At 43.9% G+C, this 25,146-nt stretch overlaps 1 protein-coding gene across 1 annotated transcript in view; it reads right to left on the bottom strand.

Moving 5' to 3' along the window:
* Window positions 1-25,146, bottom strand: part of RNF170 (ring finger protein 170) — a 344,363-nt gene that overhangs the window by 193,355 nt on the left and 125,862 nt on the right. The window contains 1 exon segment of the mRNA XM_029602052.1: window positions 23,245-23,320. Within this exon segment, the coding sequence (XP_029457912.1) occupies window positions 23,245-23,320 (76 nt within the window).

The following is a 25,146-nucleotide window of genomic DNA, read 5'->3' as shown; positions in this document are numbered from 1 at the left end:
ACACAAAGCCCATGGGGTCGTAGAGGTGAACCCGTGAGTAGTGTTAATGGGAGAAGCCACTACTGTAGGTCTTTCTGCATGTTGTTGTTATGGTTATAGGGTTGGACCATGGATGGAAGATCTGATCCTATTGGCTCTATAGACCTCATTGGAGAGGATGCATATATAGGCATGTATGAGGAGCTACGCAAATGGCCGCTGCCCTGTGGCCTCATACGATTAGGATTTGGTGCGCTGAATCTGCTGCACTGTGAAGTAGAAGTGATGCCAGCATGGAGAGAGCTAATGCTCTTGGATGCGGCAAGAAAGCCTTGTTCTGAATGGTGTCGATATTTGCTCCCATGAATTGTAGAGTTTATATTGGTTCTAAATGTGATGTTTCGTAAATTACCAGGAGGCCTAGATTGTCTAGGCAGTTCGAAGTAGATTGTCCAGTAGGAGAGTCTGATTTGGTCTTATGAAGAGCACATCATCTAGATAGGGAAATTTTGCACCCCGTGATGACGAAGGTGCACCAGCGCTACTGCCAGACATTTTGTGAAGACCCTGGGGGCAGATGAAAGGCCCAAAGGAAGGACCTTATATTGGTAGTACCTGGTTGTCTGTCTTGAAAAATAGGTAGGACCAGGAATCCGGATGCATTGGTATGTGCATCTTTCAAATTCAGGGAACACATCCCCTCCTTGGGTCGTAGAATTGGAAGAACGGACTTGCGGGAAGTCCTTGCACTTCTCTTTGTAGAGATGTTTGTTGAGTGAATAGAGGTCTAGGATGAGGCGTAGGCATCCTGACCTCTTGAGAATTAGGAAATATTGAGAATAGAATGATAAATTCTTCTGGAGAAGAGCACTGATTACCCTCAGTATGGAAATTGGTGTTCTATAATGGAAAAGACCCAAGGATCCAAAGTGATGAGCTTCCAGATTGGAAGGAAGTTGGGTCCCCTGCGTCACTCATCAGAAGTATGTGCGCAGGTGGCGATATGATTCTGAAAAACCCAGCTAGGTTTTGCGGTTTAGGGCCAGTCGTTAAAGTGGTCGACGAGGGCTCTAGCATGTTGACGTTATGTCTGCTGCTGAGAAAATGAGTGCGTCGATTATTGATATGATGGGGGCTTATAACATGGATAATGTATATAAGGTTTTGTTTGGGTTTTTTTAATGGTTTTTCCATATGTAAATATTGTAAATATTGTGATGTTCAATTTCTCCCCTTCCATCCCAAGTTTATTTTCCTTGTTTTTTGTAACTTTCCCTCTCCCTTTTCAGATTCACTGTATTTAAAGTTCAAGGTTCTTATTGAAAATATTGTTTTTTACATTACGTTATGCTTTACACTCCTTGTTATTTGTAAACCGGGTTGATGTGATGCCTATCATGAAACTCGGTATAACAAAAACAATAAATAAATAAATATGGAGTAGAAGGATTGACGACGAGATGTGGACGGTTGATCAAGAGAAGCAAGCGAAGGGACTGCTGTCGTCTGCTGTTTAAGCATTGTCACCGCCACAGTGTAGTTATCTCCTCGTCGTGGCTGGTTTGCTAAATTATCTTGGCCATCGTGGTTGATTGTAGGGATCAGAGTCGTGTAGACATCTGGTTGCCATAGCAGTAGCAGAAGTTCTGGAAGGGACATTAATCCCTCTGAAATAGAACGGAGGAGGTGTCGACAGCCCTCCTCTAGGTTGTGGCACTGAGGAGCTATTTGGAGTCCTGAGAGCCATGGTGGGCTCTGGTTGATGGCGCATGAGAAGGAAGACTCGATGAACGAGCCTTCTGCAACACTGACTCTACCCTCATGATTTAATGTGGGAGCTGGACTTCAGAATTTAGGAATGGATAGTGGGTATTCCATGCCCCTTCATGAACATATTTAGAATGAAGCGTTGAGGTAGCTCTACCGTATCACCAGGAATGTGCATAATGTTGAAAATGTGCGACATCTTCGAGAATCAGGTTAGCCAGATGGTTCTCCAGCTTGGTTGACCATCTGAGATGGGCCGTGGGGTGCATATGTCCCGGCAAATGGCTTCTAGGTGATGTCTTTTTTTTTTTTTTTTTGCGTTTGGTGCCTCGTTGGGTCTCGCGAGACATGTAGGGGAGGCTCTCCCCGGCTGGTGAGTGCCAAATTCGTGCACTGGATTAGATGTCCATGCATGAAGGTGCGTCAGGAGGACACACCGGCGCCTTGGCGTGTCCGTAGATGCCCACAGATAGTCGATGGGCATGCGCCGGTGAGGGTGACTGCGGATTGGTGACCCAGCAGACGTGCCCGGTGGTTCAGTGCACCAGCGGGCTCCATGGCATACTAGCCCGGCCTTCAAGCGCATGCATGACAGGGTGGGTGCCCAGTGTGGGTCCATAGACCAGCGGACGCGTCAGCAGCCACTCTCACCGGTAGTGACCCCGACTCCTCTCGTGCGTCGGTGGTACGCTGCTGCGCCGGCGGACACATAGGCCAATTTGTTGTGCGTTGCTGGCATGTTTATGTGCCGGCAGACGCTTCAATGTCCACTCTAACCTTAAATTCAGTTGGGTACCAGCATACAAACTGGATACTATGCTTTGTTTTGATGGCAGCAATGGCTGCATTGAAGTGTTTGGGCACCACATCCCCACGGTATAGCAGGGAGCAAGCCAAGTATTTACCATGGCATGGGTCACAGTTCACCAACTGGGTGGCCGGTTTACGGCACACTTGCATCGGTGCGCCGGCTCTCATGGCGCTTGTGTCGGTGCACTGGTCCTCACGGCACATGCGTCGGTCCTCACGGCGCACGCATCTGTGCGTCTGCTGTCCCAGTGCATGCATCAACTTCTTTGGCAACTCGGCGCACTGTAGGATTTAGTGAGCTCCCGCGCAGTCATTGGTGCTCTGGGCGGCGATTAGGCGGCGTATGGATGCACGCTATGATGGCTGGTGCCCTGGCTTCAGAATCGACACCGCTGTTGACTTTGGCGTCCTGTCGCTCAGCAGATCGGTGAGTACATCAGCGGCTGCGAGCGCGCCCCTACCCCCATCTCTACTCGGAGCCAGGCCGTTTAAATGGGAGGGTGACCGAGGAGATGCGATAAAGATAGTAGGCAGCTGTAAGGAGGAGGGAGGGGGATGCCCTGAGATGTTAATACATTCTCATAAGGACAGTGTCATGAAGAAAAGTTTCTTTTTTTTTTTTAATCTTCTTTCTTTTTTGTTGTCACAGGCATGGATGTCTATGAATCCTTTCAAATTTTTATTTTTTTTATTTTTTTATTTTTTATTTTTTTTAAATAGAACTCTATGTGTGGAAAAATTAAGACTGAGGTACCTCAGGCAGAGCGAGCGATATACAAGATGGAGTACCTAGCTGAAAGACTTAACCATACTTGGAGAGCTCCGCCACCTAGTAGCATGGAGGACATACCCAGACAGCATGTCTAATTCAGCTTGCTTATCTATGTGAAAATATCTAGTAAGAAAAGGGAAGTGATAATCCCCTTGTACAGGTCCTTGGTGAATACTCACCTGGAGTACTGTGTTCAGTTCTGGAGATCGTATCTCAAAGGAGACAGAGACAGGATGGAGGCAGTCCAGAGAAGGGTGACCAAAATGGTGGGTGGTCTCCATCAATTGACTTATGAGTAGAGGTTGAAGAACCGAATATGTATACCCTGGAGGAGAGGAGGAGCAGGGGTGACATGATACAGATCTTCAGATACTTAAAATGTTTTAATGATCCATGGTCATCAACAAACCTTTTCCATTGTAAACAATCTGTTCACAATTTGAAACTCCAGGGAGGAAGACTTAGAACCAATGTCAGGAAATATTACTTCACTGAGAGAGTGGTGGATGCCTGGAATGCCCTTCCGGAGGAAGTGGTAAAGACTAAAACTGTGAAGGATTTCAAAGGGGCATGAGATAAACACTGTGGATCCCTAAAGGCTAGAGGATGGGAATAAATAAAAAAGCTTGGGGGTAACCTGCACGGAGCGGCAGTTACTACCTTGGGAAGCTTGCTGGGCAGATTGGATGGACCATTTGGTCTTTTTCTGCCGTCATTACTATGTTACTATAATGAGCTGGTTGAAACATAATGACCTGGTTGGAACATAGAGCAAGAGGGTGCAACGACTTAAAGACTAAAGTTATCAATTTCAAACAATTTCAAAGTTATCAAGGTGCAATGACAAAGACTAAAGTTATCAATTTAAATTTGAGTCTTTCCTCGCTGAGGAGCCAATGCAAAGAATGTAGTATAGGTGAAATATGGTCAGAATATCTAGTTCCAGTAATAACCACAGTTGCACCATTTTATATCAACTGTAGAACATGGAAAAGATTCTTAGGTAACCCAATGAAGGAAGCATTACAAAAGTCTATTTTTGAGAGCACTAAGGCTTGAACTCCCAAATGAAAATTTGCAGAAGACAATAGAAACTTTAAAGGGCAAATGATTTGCAATTTAAAAAAGAAGACCCTGCCATGGATTTAATATGAGATTTCATTATCATCTTGGAATTCAACTAAATTCCCAAGTTTCTGGTCTCAGTCACAATAGGAATGGTCGAATCCTCAAATTAGATTTCCTGGTACTCTGTCACAGGCTTACAACTTATTTGTAGAATTGTGGTCTTCTTAACATTTAGCACTAATTTGTGCTAAAATAACCAAGGCTGACTATAATCTCTAAACCTTTCTTCAGGTAAAGAATTATCTAGTGCCAAAGGCAATATATATTGCAGGTCATCCGCATTGATGTAGAAACCCCAAGTGCTTGAAACAGAGCTCCTATTAATTATAAATAGACATTAAACAGCGCTGATGATAACGAGGAGCCCTTTGGGATCCCTGATGGCACCAGCTGCCAGAAAAAAAAATGTGATTTATATTAATCTGTTGATAATGGTCTGATAAAAAAGAACTAAACCAGGCCAACACAACCAATTTAAGGCCAATGGTTCGCAATTGATTCAGCAGGTTGGAATGGTCTACTGAATCAAATGCTGCTGGTACATCTAGTTGTACCAATATCATGGAATGACCTTTATCTAATTCCAATAGTACATGATTTAATAAAGATTCTAGCAAGCATTCAGTACCACCACCTTGTCTAAAACACAGCCCATTATTACTGGTCAAAAAACACAGCCCAAATAACACAGCCCATTATTACTGGTCAAAAAACACAGCCCATTATTACTGGTCAAAAATTACTCAAATTGTAACAGAACCCATTCTTCTAAAAGTTTAGCAACAGTGGGTAAGCTGGAAATCAGCCAAACGTTTGCTAAACTTGGACCAGATATTGTATTAACCTTTTTTGATTGGTCGCACTATGGCCTTTTTTAATTCATTTTGAATTATTCATGCCACTAAAGATTTATTAATGATATGCAAAATGATGGGATACATCGGGATAGATACATTAACCAATAACCCGAAGGGGACTAAATCAAATGGAGAATGTAAGGACTTTAAACTTGTAGCCATTTCTGGTACATCCTCTTCGGTCATGAGTTGAAATTCAGTCCACTCAACCCCGCTTCCTAATTCCTCTTGGACAGAACAAATGGAATTGGGAAACATTTATTTTTATTTATTATTTATTTAAAGAGACTTCTATACCGATGTTAGTCGAAACATCACCTTGGTTTACATGGAACAAAAGCAACGGAAATTACAATAACAGGGGAAGGGTAGGGGGTACAAAAAACCAATAGGAGAGCAGAGAAGCATAGGAACAATTAACAAGTGAACTATAATGTCATAAGAACAAGGTCATAGTCAAATTCAGGTCATGATCCATCACAATTCAATATTCATCAAGGGTGTTGGGAAAAGGCTTGTTTGAATAGCCAGGTTTTGAGCTGGGCTCTGAATTTGGTGATGCAAGGTTCAAGTCTGAGGTGGGTTGGGAGTGAGTTCCAGTGCATAGGTCCAGCAATGGAGAGCGCCCGATCCCTTGTAGCTGTGAGGTGTGCTTTCTTTAGGGATGGCACATGGAGGGACCCTTTGTTAGTGGTCCTTGTCGGTCGATTCGAGCAGGCAAATTGGAAGGGATCTACCAGCCAGTTGGAGTGATGGGAATATAAGGCTTTACGGATAATGGTCAGGGATTTAAAGAGGAAGCGGGAGGGAATAGGGAGCCAGTGTAGGTCCTTCAGTATAGGGGAAATATGGTCATATTTGTGAGCATTGGAGAGGGTTCTGGCTACAGTGTTCTGTAGCATTTGGAGGGGCTTTAAGGAGGAGTAGGGTAGGCCAAGAAAGAGGGAGTTACAGTAATCCATCTTGGATGCCAGTGTAGCCTGGACGACAGTGCAGAAGTCACTAGCGTGAAGGAGAGGTTTCAGGTTTTTTTAAGACTTTAAGTTTGAATAAACCCTCTTTGAGTATGGCACTGATATGTTTTTTGAAGTTCAGTTGTTGGTCGGTTAGGACCCCCAGGTTCCTTGCGCAGGGCTGTGCATGAGGAATCTTGATAGCAGAGTCAATTGTGAGTGCGGGATTGGTAGGGGGGTGATGGGATATGAGGAGGAGTTCAGTTTTGGCAGTGTTTAGAGCAAGGTGGAGGTTGGTAAGTAAGGAGTTGATTGCAGCAAGATGGTTTCCCCAGGATTCAAGGGTGTCAGATAGGGAGCCTTGAATGGGTATGATGATTTGCACATCATCAGCGTAGAGAAAGAATTTGAGGCCAAGTTCTGATAAGAGTTTGCACAAGGGGGTGAGGTAAATGTTAAAGAGGGTAGAAGAGAGGGAGGAGCCTTGGGGGACTCCCTGGGCGAGGGCGTAGTGGGAGGACTCAGCATTGCCTATTTTCACGGTGAATTTCCTATTGTCGAGGTAGGATGAGAACCACTTAAGGGCTGTGCCGGAAAGGCCAATGTCGGTTAGGCGGGCAAGGAGGTGGGTGTGGATTTATGGTGTCAAAAGCTGCTGAAATGTCCAGTAGAGCAAGAAAGTAGCTGTGACCTTGATCCATTCCCCTGAGTAAGTAGTCTGTCAAGGAGAGTAAGAGGGTCTCAGTGTTGAGGTGTTTACGGAAGCCAAATTGAGAGGGGTGGAGAAGGTTGTGAGTTTCAAGGAATTCTGTAAGTTGCGAGTTGACGACCTTCTCCATGATTTTTGAGATGAAAGGGAGATTGGAGATAGGGCGAAAGTTGGCAGGGTCCTTGGGGTCAAGTGTGGGTTTTTTGAGCAGTGGTTTGACCACAGCATGCTTGAGTAGGTCAGGGACAATGCCTGAAAAGAGGGAGCAATTGATAACATCTGCAATGGGTTTGGAAATTATGTCAGGTATGGTGAGGAGGGCTTTGGTGGGGATAGTGTCTGATGGATGAGTCGCAGGTTTCATCTTTTTGAGGATAGATGTGATTTCAGTGGATGAAACGAGTTCAAGGTCGTTAAAGGAGGACAAGGGTGGGACAGTGCCTGTGTCAGCTGGGAGTGAGGAGGGAGTAGAGGGAAATCGGAGAAGGATGGTTGCGATTTTGTCATGAAAGTAGCGTCCCGGTTCTTCACATTTGCTGCTGGCTTCGCTGTCAGGAATGGGGGTGGGGGGGGAATGTGTGTTTGGTAAGGGAAGAAACATAGGTGAAGAGGGCTTTGGGGTTATATTTGTAATCGTGGATTCTTAGGGCGTAGTAGTCTCATTTGGCTTTAAGGGTGGCTAGCCTGTAGAGATGAAGTGAGGATTTGAATATGGATGCTTTTTGCGGGGATGGGTCTTTACGCCATGTGCGTTCTTTCTGCCTGAGCTCATATTTCATTAGTTTGAGATCTGGGGAGTACCATGGGTTTTGTTTTTTTGCAGATAGTTTAGTTTTATGTGTGGTGATAGGGCACAGTTTGTTTGCGATATCTAAGGTGATGTGGCTCCAAGAGTCTAGGGCTGTGTTTGGAGTTGAGCTGAGCATGTCTCCTTCCAAGAAACATTAATTGAGAAACATGTCCCTTTCCAAACATTAATTGGGAAATATGTCCCCTTCCAAGAAACTAGGTTACTAAACATTCTGAGGGAAGATATCTAATTGTAGAAGGTAGTTTCTATGTAAACCAATAATATTTTGTTCAATCTACATCCCTAAAATATGTGATCATAAAATGTGTTAAATTAATATACCTTCTCTTGGAATACTCAAACATTAATAGTAGGGGGTTATTTTAATTGTGTCCATGATCCTGATCTTGATAGATTTGCTGTTACTTTAGGGCAGAGGGTGTCTAAGAATAAAGGAATCCCTTATATTTGTCAAACCCTTGGACTGGTTGATGCTTGAAGAGTTTTACACCTCATGAATAGGACATATACCCAAGTGTCTAGAGCACATAATTCTTAATCTCTTTTAATTCTTAATTCAACAGGAAGCTTGTTCTAGAGTGGAATTAGTGGAAATAAATCCCATGGTAATAATAGTCCATACTCCTATGTGGTTTGTTATTGCAGGAACGAATACGAATTGGTGTTTTCTACTCTATTTATTTAGGGATTTCTTGGCAAAAAAATGAGATACTTATCTAGAACATAATAGTATTCACCAGTCTACCCCTATATTATACAGCTGTGCTAAGAGGTGATATCTCATAGACAGTTGAAAGGAAGAAAGCCTTCCTGAGACAGATACTTGGCTCTGGAAAACCAACTGTAGACAGAAAAAAACATTTCAATACAAAATCTAATGCTGCCACTAGTTCTGGATTCCTGGCTATGTTGAAGGAGAAATTACTACTTAACTGATAATTTCCTTTTCTTTAGTACAGACAGGTGAATCCAGAAACAGTGAGTTATGCACCTCTACCAGCAAATGAAGATGGAATAAAGCTGACATCACAGTATATATATCCCTGCAGTGACATCAGCCCACCAGTATTATCTGCAAAAGCCAACTATGGACAAACTAACAAAAAATTGATTAACAGACAACCACTCCAGCACTCAGCTAACAGGAAACCATTAAGCTCAGAAAAGGAGTGCAATAACACAAGTCTAGGGAGTGGAGTGACATTTACCAGTTCTCCCAGGAACACACAAGCATGCAGGAGGACCATAGCACAACCATCCAGCAGCCAAGGGCAGGAAGGTGGATTTACCTGTCTGTACTAAAGAAAAGGAAATTATCGGGTAAGTAATAACTTCTCCTTTCTTAGCATTCAGACAGGTGAATCCAGAACCAGTGGCATGTACCAAAGCTACTCCCAAACAGGGCAAGAGGCTGCCCGTGGTCCAGTCAAAAACACGAGTGCGAAAGTTGCGTCCTCCCAGGCCTGCACGTCCAAGTGATAATGCCTGGAAAAGGCATGTAAAGAGGACCACGTCGCAGCTCGGCAAATGTCGACAGGAGTCAACAATCTAATCTCCGCCCATGACACTGCCTAAGCCCTAGTGGAATGAGTCCTAAACTGAGTAGGTAACGGCTCCTCAGCATCCACATACACGGCCATGATTGCCTCCTTAATCCAGTGGGATATTGTAGCCCACAACGCCGGCTCATCCTATTTACTCCCACCATGGAGTATAAAAAAAATGATCCGATTTCCTGAGAGGTTCAAAAACCTCTAAATACCTCAAGATATGCCTCTTGACATCCAGGCAATATTCCTACACATCTCTTTCCCTGACCAGAGATGGCAGGGAAACAGACTGATTCACGTGAAAATCCAAGACCACTTTTAACAAAAAGGAAGGAACAGTACGCAGCTGCATCGCTCCTGAAGTCACTCATTGAAATGGCTCCTGGCAAGGCAAGGCCTATAGTTCAGATACTCAACGCGCAGAACAAACTGCCACAAGAAACACCGTTTTTAAGGTCATTAACCTCAGGAATGGTTAGGCATTGGTTGAAAAGTAGGGCCCGCTAAAAAATCCAAAACTAGATTAAGACTCCACAAGGGCACCAGTAATTGCAAGAGAGGACGAAGGTGCTTCACTCTTTTCAAGAAACAGGCCACATCAAGATGAGCCAACAAGGGTTCACCTGCCCTCGGAAACAGTCAAGAGTCACCATCTGTACTTTTAGTGAATTAAGGGTCAACCCTTTACTCAATCCATCCTGCAAAAATTCCAAAATGAGCAGGATCTTAACCGAATGAGGAAGAACCCCTCGATCTTTACCTCAAGCCTCAAACACTCGCCAAACCCGCACATAGGCTAAGGAAGGGGAGAACTTTCTAGCTCATAGCAAGGTGGCAATCACCGCAGTAGAATATCCACATTTCAGTAACTGAACCCTCTCAAAGGCCATACCATAAGACAAAATCAATTTGGATCTTCATGAAGAACATACCCCTACTGTAGTAGATCCCTATGCACTGGAAACTGGAGGGGAGAGTCCACCAGGATCCTTCGCAAATCTGTATACCATGGTCTTCTGGGCCAATCTGGTGCCACCATAGGCACCATCCCCCTTTGACTTTTGATCTTCCAAATCATTCATCCCAACATGGGCCATGGGGGAAAGGCATACAGCAGCTTGCCCTCCGGCCACTGCAGCACAAGGGCATCAATGCATCAATGCATCAATGCCCAAAGATTTTGTATCTCTCCTGCAACTGAAGAAGTGAGGAACGTTCGCATTGCGAGAAGACACCAGTAGGTCCATAAATTGAAGGCCCCAGTGATCCACTATTAGCTGAAACGTCTTTTTCACAGTTCCCATTCTCCTGGATCCAGACTCTGTCTGCTGAGAAAGTCAGTTCTTTTCCTGCAATGTGTGCGGCTGAGATCTCCTGAAGATGCACTTCCGCCCATTCCATAAGTTGGGCTATTTCCTAGGATACTTGATGGCTTTTGGTTCCTCCCTGCCAATTGATGTAAGCCATTGTCTTTGCATTGTCTGATATTATTTGGACTGCTCAACCCTGCAATCCGTCGCCGAACCACAAGCATTCCAACTGGACCGCACGGGCTTCCAGCTGATTGATGTTCCAGAAAGACTCTTCAGCACTCTAGTGCCTTTGCACCGTCAGGTCCTGACAGTGAGCTCCCCAACCCTGGAGGCTCGCATCTATTGTGAGTACTAGCCAGTCCAGTAATCTTAGTGAAAACCTTTTTCTTAGATGATCCGCTTTTAACCATCACTGCAGTTGAGTGCAGACCTCCATCGGCAGGTGGAGCCGAATTGAATAGTCTTGAAATTGTGGTCTCCAACAAGTGAGCAGAGTGCGCTGAAGAGAATGCATATGTGCCCTCGCCCACAGCACCACCTCCACGGTTGCCGCCATCAATCCGAACACCTGTAGATAGGACCACACTGTTGGGCATATAGTGTTCGTCAACAGACGCACCTGCGCCATCAGATTCTGAATATGGCCCTCCGGTAGGACCACCCTGCCCTGTTTCATGTTGAACTGAACACTGACATACTCTAGCAATTGTGATGGCTGAAGATTGTTCTTGGCCAGGTTCATGACTCAACCTAGCTCCTGCAACAAGGAGATCACCGTGCACAAGACCCGGAGACTCTCTGCCAGACTCTTAGCCTGAATCAGCCAGTCATCCAAGTACAAGTGTACCAGGAACCCATCCTTTCTCAACTCCGCCACCACCACCACAACCTTGGAAAAAGTTCTGGACACAGGGGCCAAACCAAAAGGTAGCACTTGAAACTGATAACGCCCTAAAACCACGAAACGCAGAACTCGTTGATGCTCTAGCTGTATGGAAATATGCAGGAATGCCTCGGACAGATCCAGAGATGTGAGGAATTCCCCCAACTGTACTGTCAATATCACTGAATGCAAGGTTGACCCCTTTGAGATCCAGGATGGGATAAAAAAGAGCCCTCCTTCTTGGGCACAACAAAATTAATGGATTATCGGTCCATATTTTCTTGAGTCATGGGCACTGGAACCACTGGAATCTTGATAACGTACACTCCACTGACTGCCTCTTCTGTGGAGAGTTGTAGGGAGAAATTACAAACACGTCCCTAGGAACTCTGTGAAACTCCAGCACACAGCCATCTCTTATCACCTCCAGAACCCACTGGTCTGATGTGATCTTGACCCACCTCCAATAAAAAAAGGAGAGAGGCTACCTCCTATCTCCTATTCCCAGAGTTGGGTCAGCACTCCTTCATTGGGAGACTCGGGGTGCTCCACCACCCGAGCCTGCATCCTATCTGGTTTGCCTGGGACGTAAGGACTGAGATCTACCCAAAAGTCGAGTCCTCTGAAAAGCCGCTCCTCTATAGGGTCTGAACCCCCTAGTAGAACCTCTCATGCAGAAATAGCTCAGCGCTTGTTTCTTATCCTCTGGTAATCAAGGAACCTGGGACTCACCCCACTTATTGGTCATTTTCTCCAGCTCACTCCCAAACAAGAGTGAGCCTTTAAAGGGCAATTTCGTAAGGTTAGACTTTGAGGTTGTATTGTCTGACCAATTTCTCAGCTATTGCCAATGCTAGCCACTATTACCGAAGCCGCCCCTCTGTCCAAAGTGCAGACCAAATAGCAGGCCACACCTGCCAAAAAGGCGGTTGTTGGTCCCATCACTGCTCTGGAATTCACACCAGATTCACTGATCTCCTGAGAGAGCAGTAAACACCAGTGAGCCACCAGGGAACAACAGGAAGCTATCTGCAAATTGATTGCCATTTTTCAAAAGCCTGCTTAAGGATAGCCTCAATTCTCCTTAGTAACAGCACACACAAGCGCATCCACCTTCAGAAAACACAATTGCTCTCTCGCAACTGGATCCAGGGGGTACAGTCCTTCTACAACACGACCCCTTTAAAATTATCTTCCAGGGAACCCCATTCAAAATCAATCAATTCTCAAATGGCCTCCATAATAGGGAAGAAACAAGAGGCTTTACGCAAAGAAATCAAAATGGGATCTTTCTTTAGCTCAGAAATAGATTCAGCCCCCAAATCTCCGAGCACCTTCAATGCCTGGGAAATCAGAACCATGAAAGAAACGCTACATACAGCTCTAAACCCAGAGGAATTTCCCCATCTTATTTATTTATTTGAAACTTTTATATACTGACATCAGTGTGCAACATCATGCCGGTTTACATTAGAACTGAAGGTTGGAAAATACAAAAAACAGGGGTGTGGGGGTTGGAGAATACTAGTAAATGCAACAAAAGTCAGACAGAGAGAAAAAAATAGAACAAACAGAATCATAAGCTACGAACCCACAAGAGGATTGGTAATAACATATGTACATGGGGTATACATAGGATATTCAATATAAAGGGAATGATATTAAAATGTGTACAGGGGGACACAATGGAAGGAGTGTACGTATCTTCACGGGGGTACAAGAGGAGGACAAAATAGGGGAGAACAGGGTAAAAGGCAGTGACTTGTACCGGGGTTGTATGCAAGGGTAGTTTCTGGTTGCATAAATGAACCGTGAGTGGGGACTAGTCAGGGAAGGCTTGTCTAAAGAGCCAAGTCTTTAGTTTTTTTCTAAATTTAGAGGTGCATGGTTCAAGTCGGAGCAAAGTGGGGAGGGCATTCCAGTGCTTAGGGCCAGCAATAGAGATTGCATGATCCCTTGTGGTGGAGAGATGGGCCTTTTTGATTGAGGGTACTTGGAGGGCTCCTTTGTTGATAGCCCTGGTGGGTCGGTCAGAGCGTGTAGAGTGGAGGGGTTCATCTAGCCAGTTGGAATTATGACAGTAGATGGATTTGTGAATTATAGATAGAGTTTTAAAGAAGATGCGTGAGGGGATGGGTAGTCAGTGAAGGTCTTTGAGTATGGGGGTGATATGGGCGGATTTTCGTGTATTAGTGATGACTCTGGCTATTGAATTCTGGAGCATTTGTAAGGGTTTTATAGTAGAATATGGGATGCCAAGTAAGAGGGAATTACAATAATCAAGCTTGGAGGAAAGGGTGGTCTGGATGACAGTCCGAAAGTCATGATAGTGGAGGAGGGGTCTGAGTTTCTTTAGGACGTTAAGCCAGACCCATCAGAGAGTCCTACAGAGAATCCCTACAGGTACCACACTCCAAAACCACTAGACACATAACCTCCAGAGACAGGGCTTTCTCCACTGCAGGACCCCCACTATGGAACTCCATCCCACTGGATCTGCAACAGGAACCCTGCCTTCCTACATTTAGGAAAAGACTCAAAACGTGGTTATTTATGAAAGCCTTTCCAGACCCCATTTGAACCTTAACTCACCACTTACCGATACGCAGAATTTTTCTTAAGATGGTAATTAATAACTGTTCCTCAACATGGTAATTCAATAACTCTGCAAACTCCATAACTCTGTTCACACCATTAATTGGTAAATTTGTTCTCCCTGTTATTTCATTTTTTTTCATTTATTAAAATTTATTGATCGCCTACCACAGAGAGGCCTAGGCGATTTACAGCATTAACATACATAATTAAAACATAAAAATAATAAATACAATACCACACAAATTACATATATTTTCACTGCTCCAAGTTGTGTAATTCCCTTGTTTTATTGTAACTGCAATCTTTTTTTGAGCACCTGTTAATGTTTCTTATTATTTGTTATCTTGCTTCACCTCTTGTTAATTGTAAACCGGCATGATGCGATTCCCATTGCGAATGCCAGTATAGAAAAAACTCAAATAAATAAATTAAATAAATACACAAGAAACTCCCTATTAAAATTATGAAAGAAATTGCGGACCCTCAGGGCTGCTATATAATTTTAATATCTGAATTATATGGTAGGACAGTTGTACTATGCAATGTATATGCCCCTAACTCTTACGATCCCACCTTCTTTCGGGGACTCCATTCTCACTTGATCCCATATCTCTATGAGGTTCTGGTAATTGGGGGAGACTTTAATACTATCTGTGATGCCACACTGGATGCTTCCCAGTCACGTACTTAGGAGAGGGGTATGGGCAGGGGTCCTCAGCTGTTGGAAAATTCTCTTCACTTGTTAGATGTATGGCACCTGTTGCATCCAACGGACCGGGACTTTACACATCTGTCCCTGGCACATGAATCATTTTTTCGAATTGATTATTTTCTGGTTAACAATTATGCGTTCCCACTAGTAAGTGATGTATGAATTGACAATATTGTGATCTCAGATCACACTCCCATCTGGATGGATTTCCATTTCTCAGTTGTATTCCCAACGGCGAAAACATGGCGTTATCCTTACTTTTTGGCTAATGATATGACGTTTCAGCTTATTTGCGGTCCAAATGGGTGGACTATGCCTCTTTTAATCAGGCACATATCTCTCAACCTGCTTTATTTTGGAACACGGCTAAGGTAGTGCTTAGGGGGGATATAATTTCCTATGTTTCGCACCGTAAACGGGTAATGGACCGGCGTATTTTGGCGTTGAGTAGGCAATTACAGGGGGCACGGGTACAATTGGCAAAGGAGGTGTAGTCTCGCGGGATAGGTATCGTTCTCTACAGGCGGCCCTTAATTCCCTTTTACATCAGCGGGCAAAGAAGAGTTTATTATACTACCAGTTTCATCTTTATCAATACAGCAACAAAACTAGGCGTATGATGGCTAATCTGATCCGGTCCTCCCGGGCTACCCAGTTTATACCAGTGCTTCAAACGACGCCTACTGAGGTGGCCCGAACGACCTCTGATATTCTGTGGGGATTTCGGGACTTTTATTCGGCCTTGTACACTTCTGAGGGGGAGACGAAGGAGGCTAATGCCCGCTTTTGTTCCAAACTTCCCCTTTCTCGTTTAACCCAGGCCCAACGGGCGATACTCAATCAGCCAATTTTGGAGGAGGAGGTACGCAAGGTTATAGGGGGCCTGCATAATTTTAAGGCTCCCAGGCCCGATGGATATACAGCGGAATTTTTCAAAACTCTGGTGGATCAGATAGCACACCCCTTGACCGTGGGATTCTCAGAATGGATACAGGGTGGTTCCTTTCCCGTTAATGATAATCTAGCTTTAATTACTCTCATACCTAAACCGGGCAAGGACCCTCTCATGCCAGAATCTTATCGCCCGATTTCCCTGCTAAATTTAGATCACAAAATATTAGCCAGGCTGTTGGCAGAATGTTTGGCTTCTATTGTGCCTTCACTAGTGGGAGATCAACAAGTGGGTTTTGTACGCCAGAGATATGTTTTGACTAATATCCGCCGGGTTCTCACTGCTCAGACGATCTGTCGGCAGATGGATGACCCCCACTTGATCATCAGTTTTGATGCTGAAAAAGCCTGCGATTGCCTGGAATGGCGCTACTTGTTCTTTATTTTGGAAAGGATGGGGTTTGATGGTCTCCTTCTGCAGGCAGTACATTTACTGTTTTCCAATCCCCGGGCGGTGATATTTGTTAATGGCCAGGGGTACCAGACAAGGCTGCCCATTATCGCCTTTATTGTTATATTGCAATTAGAACCTCTTTTATTAGCTATTCATCATAGACATGAAATACGGGGGGTGCGTTTTGGGGAACGCATCTTTAAAGGTGTGGTCTTTGCGGATGACTTGTTGGCTTTTATAACGGACCCCTTCTCGTCATTGCCCTCTTTACTGAATACAATTTGGGAATTTGGTACTTTCTCGGGGCTATGTTTGAATGACTCTAAATCCTCAGTTTTGGCTTATCCTTCTAATCTGCCGACTTCCTGGCCGGGAGATTTCCCATTGAGGTGGGCCACTGACTCTTTACATTATCTGGGGGTCCGACTCCCAGCAGATCCTGACAGAATCTACCAGGCTAATATTCCTCAGATATTGAAGACTACTTTAGAATCACAGGCCACCTGGCATAGACTACCTCTCTCCTTAAATGGGCGGGTTAATTTATTTAAAATGATGGCACTGCCCCGATGGCTCTATCTTCTACAAAATCTCCCGGTCATCCTGAAACGGGCAGATTTATAAAGACTTGAGGGGGCGTTTCGGAGGTTTCTGTGAAGAAGAGGGAAGGCGCGTCTCCCCTTGGCCTGGTTGAAGGCGAGGTGGGGTAGGGGTGGCTTGGACGTACCGGATTTGGTGACTTATAATCTAGCCAGCAATCTCCGGATTTTACGAGATTGGTTGCTGGATACCTCTGCTCATACCCCATTATCTGCTCACAAGGCTCTACTGGCTGCGGTTGTTCAGTCAGGCACTACCTCTCTCCCTTCTTTTATTGTACAAACCACACTGGTCAGCCCGCTATGACGGACGTGGAGGAGGCTAAGGCAACTTTTAAAGTTACCACCCTTTTGTGCATACCTTCTCCCAGTAGTGGGGAATCCTGATTTTACCCCCGGGATCCCAATCTTTCTATTTTAAAATTTGGGAGGCTAGGGGTATACTTTATTTAGGTCATTTAATGACAGGTACAGGGGACCCGATATCTTTTCAGGATTTTCAGGTGACTTATGGTTTTGGACTTACACATACATTTCCCTATATCCAAATTACACATTATATCCGAGCACTTCAAGGCATATTTCTACAGGGTATACACCTGCTTTACTCTGACCCCATAGCAGAGGTAGCTGCCAATGGTGATATTTCTTCTCCATTCCCTATAGGCAGGGGGACTTGTCAAGGTTGCCTGCTTTCTCCTCTTTTGTTTTTACTTACTTTGGAACTCCTTCTTACCGCTATACAACTAGCTCTGGAGATTAAAGGGTTCCCCGATGACACAATCAGTCTTTAAATATTCTGCTTTCGCTGATGACCTTTTGGTCTTTTTGACAGACCCATTCAATTCTTTAACAATTTTGCTACATTTAGTGAAAGAGTTTAACGCTATTTTTGGCCTTAAATTAAATAAAGACAAGTCGGAGGCGCTGGCTCACCCTGAGATCCTTAGTAGTACCTGGCCAGGACCCTTTCCTTTAAAGTGGGCACTGGGCTCCTTTAAATATTTGGGGGTTAAAATTGGATTAGATATCTCCAAATTATACAAGCTAATCTCCACCAATACTAAGCTTGAACTATGGTGACACTTACCACTCTCTTTGTTTGGGAAAGTTAATTTGTTTAAGATGACCCTTTTTCCCCGCTGGCTATACCTATTGCAAATATTGCCACTTCAAGTAGTAGGGAACTTAAATGTTTACATCAATGTCTGACTAAATTTCTATGGGGAGGGGAAAAACCCAGGATTGCGCTTCGCAAATTACAAGCAGACTGGTCTAGGGGAGGCCTTGGGCTGCCGGATATAGAGTTGTACAATCTGGCCAGCCTTCTTCGAATAATTAGGGACTGGCTACTTGGAAATTCCACCATGGCAGATTTAGAGGTGGATTCCCTTTTGGTGTCCTCTATGGATCTGCGGTTTGCTGTTCAAGCCAAAAGCAAATCATTACCGAAGGGGTTAGGGCAGCATACCCTATTGAGTCCTTTCCGTTGGGCCAGGAGACGTCTTATGTTCCTTTTACAGTTTTCTTCAACTTGTACTTCTTTCATGCCACTTCATGGCAACCTGGAATTTTTAACTTGGTATCCACTCTCGGGGTTGGATGAAGTGGAAACAAAAGGAAATTTATACTTTAAATCAAGTCTTATCTCAGGATGGAATGTTGCTCCCATTCTCTGAGTTGCAAGCAAAGTATGACTTACAAGCCTCTGACATATTTGCGTACTTGCAACTCCGACATTACGCAGCCACAATACCCGAGGAAGTGCTGGAGCATTCTAAAATAGAGGCTCTAGGGAGAATTATATACCCGGAAAGGTCCAAAGTCTCACTTGCGCTTTTACATAAGGAATTGAAACAACTAAAGAAACATGATTTTACTTTTGAATTATGGAACTCTTGGAAGCAGGAGTCCAATTTTACCCTGTCGCATGCAAACTTTGTATCCAGTTTTCAAATGCTGAAACAGCTATCACCTAATATGAATCTCAGAGAAACTTACTTTAAATTTAACCATAGAGCATATGTTTCTCCTGTGCTAGCCTTTAAGGTGGGAATTGCCCCCACAGGGGAGTGTCCCAAGTGTGAGGATCAGCAAGAGACCCTGACTCATATGTTCTGGTCTTGTGCCACAGTAAATTCGTTCTGGTTCAAGATACTAAACTACCTGGGTATTATGGTACAGATGAGCTTACCTGTAAATATTGGATTGGTATTGTTTGGTGTGGGGCTTCCGCCTACTGTGAGGAGAGAGGGTGATAAACTCTTTTTACAGAAAGCTTTGTTGCAAGGATTTTTCTAACCATTTGGAGGGCACCAGAACCACCATCCTTTTGGCAGTGGCGGAATGTGCTTCATAATATGGCATATATGGAATCTCTTACAGCGGCTCACTCGCCATTAGCCAAAAAAAAATTTCTGGCTGTATGGGATAGCTATGTACAAAGTCTCGCCAGGAGAGCCAGAAGTCTTTTGCTAAAGCACCTATGACACCTGTATATATTTGTGTGGGTACATTTGCAGGCATTGTATTCTGTTTGTGGTGAATAAAGTTTTAAGGAGGCATCTCGAGGGTGGGGGGGGAGGAGGGCTATTGATAGTTATATTTTCCACCGCAAGTCCTGCTATTTGGAACGCTTTTCCCCCTGACCTCAGACAAGACCCCTGCCACCAGTCATTTAAGAAAAAATTGAAAACTTGGCTTTTCGGCCAAGCATTTCCCTGATTACTCACAAGCCACTCTCAGCATGCAATTATACTCCGCCTCACTCTATTTGTATAACTTTTTGTATAACTTGCAATCATGCTCTGCATCGTTCTAATTTGTTTAATTCCACCCCACTCCCCCCCTTTTAAACTCCACCCCTTAAGCTCCAATTTCTTCCCTCCCCAATAAACACACTTTCTTCCTAGACCAACTGTTTTTCCTCCCCTCCTCCCCTCCCTCCATCCCTATATCCTCCCTTCCTCATCTTCCCTGCACCCAGCACAATTTTCGTTCGATTCATCCACATGTAAGTTAACTATTTTCAAGATTTCATCATCAGTCTCTTGCAAGGCAGCTGTATCATTAGGAATATCTTCTAATACCTTTATTTATTGTTTATGTTTTCTCACTGTTATCTGTTATTTAAGAGTTTCTTCGTTATATGTAATGCTACTAAGCAAGTTACTTTGTTATCTGTAAACCGATTTGATTTACATACAATGTAAGAAGACCAGTATATAAAAAACCAAAAATAAATAAATAAATATTATTGATGTCCCTTTCATTAATGCCTATTCTGCTTGGGCTCTTTAGAGCTTTGTGGGTCAGGGCTGGACCAGAACAAGACAGCTCTGCACCATGATGAGGATGAAGTCCTTTACACCTGAGGCCTTGGAACATCACTTGCATCATGTGCTGGATCTGGGACTGTTATAAGGGAGGGTGGGTGCCTGTTTCAATAGTGTTATGAAAACTTATACCTATGACAAACAGATTGTTAGCTATTTGCTATGGTTGTGAATATACCTTGCTCCAATATTTGAACACTGTTGGTAATTGTTACTGTTTGTGACTATGTATCCTTCCTTCTACTTTTATCACTGCATAATAAACAAATTATTACTAAAAGTATTCCATTATGGCCAGAATAATCTTGGACACCGCTACAAGCTCACTCACTAGTGCAAGTTAGGTTGCTTCCTTCTGTGACCGTGTGTTACCTTGTCTTGCTCAGTTACACTTCCATCCTGACCAAGGGCTATGGTGGTATTGGTGGCCCCAGATCTAAGGGAATTTGGTTGGGCATTATTAGCCATTATGTGTTTTAAATAGGCCTTATTCCCACATGCTGCCGCTGATCCCAGTGTCTTCAGACTGTTAAGCTGAATGATCCTCCTTGCTTCACAATTGCGGCCCTCTTTTGATTGCTGTTTGTTCGCTACTTAGTTGCTATCGAGCTTGTACCTATGTTGCCGTACTGGATCGTTTGACTGCTACCCAGCAGATCAGTGTTCACCTACCCTCATTGAGCATTCCCAGGTAGCTGGTGGAAATGCTGTGGTAAAGGTTGCATGGCCTGCATGGCCTAGATGGCAGGTCTGCGGAATGCCTCCAGATACTGATTCATCCATGCGCAACAGGCAGCGAGTGAAGAATCCCAGATGAAAGAGGAAGAAGGTGAGTGCGCAAGGGTATTTAAACCCCTTTCGATGTCCTCGACGGGCCTTCCGCCCATACCACCCTCTCCCCCTGCCGGATATGTCACACCGCATCACCAGTACCCTAGCCACCAATGTGAGGAGGGGATGCGCGAGACATGAAGTAACCCAAGAAAATGGAAGCAGAGGCCGCTTTGCTGTGTGCGGGGAGGGGAGTGGTTGGGCATGCCCATGGTGCCAGGCACCTGGCACAGGCCCACATCCTTAGAATTCAATACAAAATTAGCATGATTGTTTTTAAGTTAATTAATGGGAACACATTCCCTTGGTCCAATGTTTTTTGCAACTCTCCCAACCAACGTGCACCCTTAGATCATTTCGAAGAGGACTACTAGACATCCCCTCAGAAAAGCAGGCTCAATTTGCAGACATGAGAGATTGTGCATTTTAGGTGGCAGCATCTATGGTGTGGAATTCATTAACTAAGTGTTGCGACCATCGCTGCTCGACGCCCTCACTCCGCCCTCTTTACCTCTGTGGCGACTCCCTCCGGGTCTGATGGACGGCTGGCTGCCGTGGCGTCTCCATGCCATCTCCCTCCGGCATCCCCGGACCGGCTCGACTTTGCAGATCCGCTATGTTGCTTGAAGACCTAGGGCGCGTGCTCTGATTGAAGTACCAGCAAGGGCACGAACCTCAGGGGCATCCCCCTGAGATGACGTCATCCGCCTCCAATATATAGAGGTCTCTATTTCGTTATCTAATCGAGTTAGCAAGGGAAGGAAAGGATAAGGATACGTAACGGTTACGTATACGGATTCCTCCTAGCTACTCTGCCTCCTCGGACTTACCAAAGGTAACCGCTCCTTGGGGGCCTCGCTCTTTTTCTTTACTTTCATATTACAGATAGGAACCGGTACTTGCTCCTCGAGGGCCCATGTTCCTGGACACTCTGAAGATTCTCTACTGCCTGGAAGCTATCGCTGCTACAAACAATTGTGAGTTACCATCGCTCTCTAGGAGCTTTCCCTGGAACCAGGTACTCGCTTCTCGAGGGCCTAAACCTTTCCAGCTCCTGAGCTTCCTTGAGACCTTATGTGAGTTTTGTCATCTAGTTCTGTTCATGAACTCTGTCTACTCTGCCTACTCACTTTCTACAGTTTCTCAACAGTTCAGCCATCCTGGATCGCTGTTCCAGTACGTGAGGGACTACAGCCCTGCCGGGCATATCAGCTCACTACTGCCACCTCTGGTGGTTTCAAAAACCTGTTTAATAAAAGAACTATGTGTGTCTGTCTCCATACTCAAGCCTAGCCGGTGGTCCCTCTCGGGATATTCCTCCGGGGGTGTGGTCATCTGCCACCAGCCCAGGAATCCACCCACGACTATATCTGATCCTGAACAGATTGCTAACTACGTAGCAAGATGATATCTGAGACATTACAAGATTGCTGACTCTTCATTTTTAGGATCCAATATTAGCAGATTGCTACTACGCAGTCTAACTAGTAACAGATCTATAACAGATTGCTACTCCTATCTGATTGCTCCTCCCATCAGGCATCAGATCACTAACAGATTGCTAACTCCTAGCAGAAACACTAACACTAAGGCAATTTGGCAGACCAAGTCCTTGAAAGATTTGAAGTCATTGCTTAAAATTTATCTGTATAGACTGGATTATTTATGCTAGGATGCAGTTCCTCAAATTAATGTTTATGGATTGAAAAGTGCTTATGAACGCAAATGATCAGTGGAGCAATACACTTTGCAGTTATTTGATGTTTGTGTTTTAGGTTTATATTTATGTATGTCAACTCTGTACATCACTTAGTGCATTTGCTTAAGTGATTAATACATTTTAATAAAAGATAAAGAAAAAAATATGTATATATGCTGAGTTATGCATAACTATTAAAAATTACCCTCTTAATGTTATACTTATAAAATATTTTAATTTGATTTTAGACTCAGTCTATATATTCAAGTAATTTCACTGCTGTTTATCCAAATACAAAACTATTTTAACATGGAAAGTATTACAAAAGAATGGAGAGTCAAGTTCTACCCAACTAAATCTGAATGTGTCCCTTGTTTTTGTTCTTTTCTCTATCCCAGGCCTACCATGGTTATGCTACACATAGAAGGGGTAGAAGGAAAAGCTCTTCTAGCAAAGTTTGCAAACAGCACCATCAGACCACAGTGTTGGCCCCAACCAGGGAGCTAGCGCATGGGTCTCCTTTGCTGCTTTGCAGCACTACCACCAAATCATGGGCCAAATTAAATATGAGAACTGTACAAAAACTATAATACCTGTTCTGTTTGCAGCTGCTCTCGAAGAGCTCTCACTCGTTCTTGGTTCTCAGGGTGAATGTTCTGGTGCTCATTTCTGATAAAGACAAATGTAAAGTGACAGGTCAAGAAATAATGCAACATACCTTACTAAAGAAAGCGCCATCTGATGGTAGGCAAAATTTGAAGCAATAACCAAAAGAGACAACATATCAATAACTCTTCCCCAATGTCACTTATAAAGCATTTCTCTGTCATCTTGTGTGTATGGGACACATATATTCAATCCTTATCTCCATGTGCACGAAGTTTACTTTTAAACAATTTTTTATTTTCCTGGACTTTCGATCTCTGCGGTTGATGGTTCTCTTGCTGCTATAGATACTTGAGGAATGGGGAGAAGGGAGAGGGAATCTATTTGGGGTATTAGCAAATTGTGTTAATGATTGCATGACCTGGATGTTGGAAAGAGTTCACCAATGATCCAGAGATATGTATTTTGCTTGAAATAATAAAAAAGATTTCAACCATAAATGAACTTCTTGCTAACTTCATGGAGTGCCCCCTAGTCCTTGTATTATCTGAAAAATTAAACAAACAATTCAAATTTACCCATTCAAGTCTTTTCATGATTTTGTAGACCTCTATCATATCCCCCCTTCAGCCGTCTGTTCTCCAAGTTGAACAGCCCTAACCTCTTTAGCCTTTCATCATAGGGGAGCCGTTCCATCCCCTTTATCATTTTGGTCGCCCTTCTCTGTACTTTCTCCAGTGCAACTATATTTTTTTTTTTTTTAGATGCGGCAACCAGAACTGCACATAGTATTCAAGGTGCGGTTTCACCATAGAGCAATTCGGAGGCATTATGATATCCACCATTTTATTTGCCATTCCCTTCCTAATAATTCCTAATATTCTGTTTGTTTGACCACCACAGCACACTGAGCTGACGATTTCAATGTGTTATCCACTATGATGCCTAGATTTCTTTCCTGGGTGGTAACTCCTAATGTGGAACCTAACACTGTGTAACCACAGCAAGGGTTATTTTTTCCTGTATGCATCACCTTGCACTTGTCCACATTAAATTTCATCTGCCATTTGGACACTCAATCTTCCAGTCTCACAAGGTCCTCCTGCAACTGATCACAATCCGCTTGAGATTTAACTACTCTGCATAATTTTGTGTCATCCGCAAACTTAAGCACCTCACTCATCGTGCCCCTTTCCAGATTATTTATAAATATATTAAAAAGCACTGGTCCTAGTACAGATCCCTAAGGCACTCCAGTGTTTACCTTTTTTCACTGTGAAAACAGACCATCTAATCCTACTCTGTTTCCTATTTTTTAATCAGTTTGTAATCCACAAAAATATCACCTCCTAACCTTTGTTGAATACCTTCTGAAAGTCCAAATACACCACATCTACTGGTTCACCTTTATCCACATGTTTATTTATCCCTTCATAAAAATGTAAGAGATTTGTGAGGCAAGACTTCCCTTGGGTAAATCCATGCTGGATGTGTCCCATTAAACTATGTCTATCTAAATGTTCTGTATTTTTATTCTTTATAACAGTTTCCACACCTCCCTCCAGTCTGCCAACCTTTTAGATCCTTCCAATCAGGATTCAGGGCCTATCACAGCACAGAAACATCCTTGGTGAATCTTGTCGATGACCTCAGACCTTGGCCAACTTGCTCTCCTAGTGCTCCTTGACCTCTCAGGAGCATTCAACACTTCGACCATTCACTTGCCTATAAAATCTGGGTATTTCAGGCTCAGCACTAAACTGGATCAAATCCTTCCTGCCAAACTATGTCACTTGGGGAAGCCTCCTCCCACCCCCACTCCCTCCTTTGTGGAGTTCCCTAAGGCTCCATCCTTTCTCCAACTCTATTCTGTGCACTGCTCAAGGAAT

Source organism: Rhinatrema bivittatum, chromosome 1, assembly GCF_901001135.1.
Source record: "Rhinatrema bivittatum chromosome 1, aRhiBiv1.1, whole genome shotgun sequence".
In the NCBI taxonomy this organism is placed as follows: domain Eukaryota; kingdom Metazoa; phylum Chordata; class Amphibia; order Gymnophiona; family Rhinatrematidae; genus Rhinatrema; species Rhinatrema bivittatum.
Note: the sequence above shows the minus strand (reverse complement) of the source record. Positions and strands in the feature narration are given on the sequence as shown.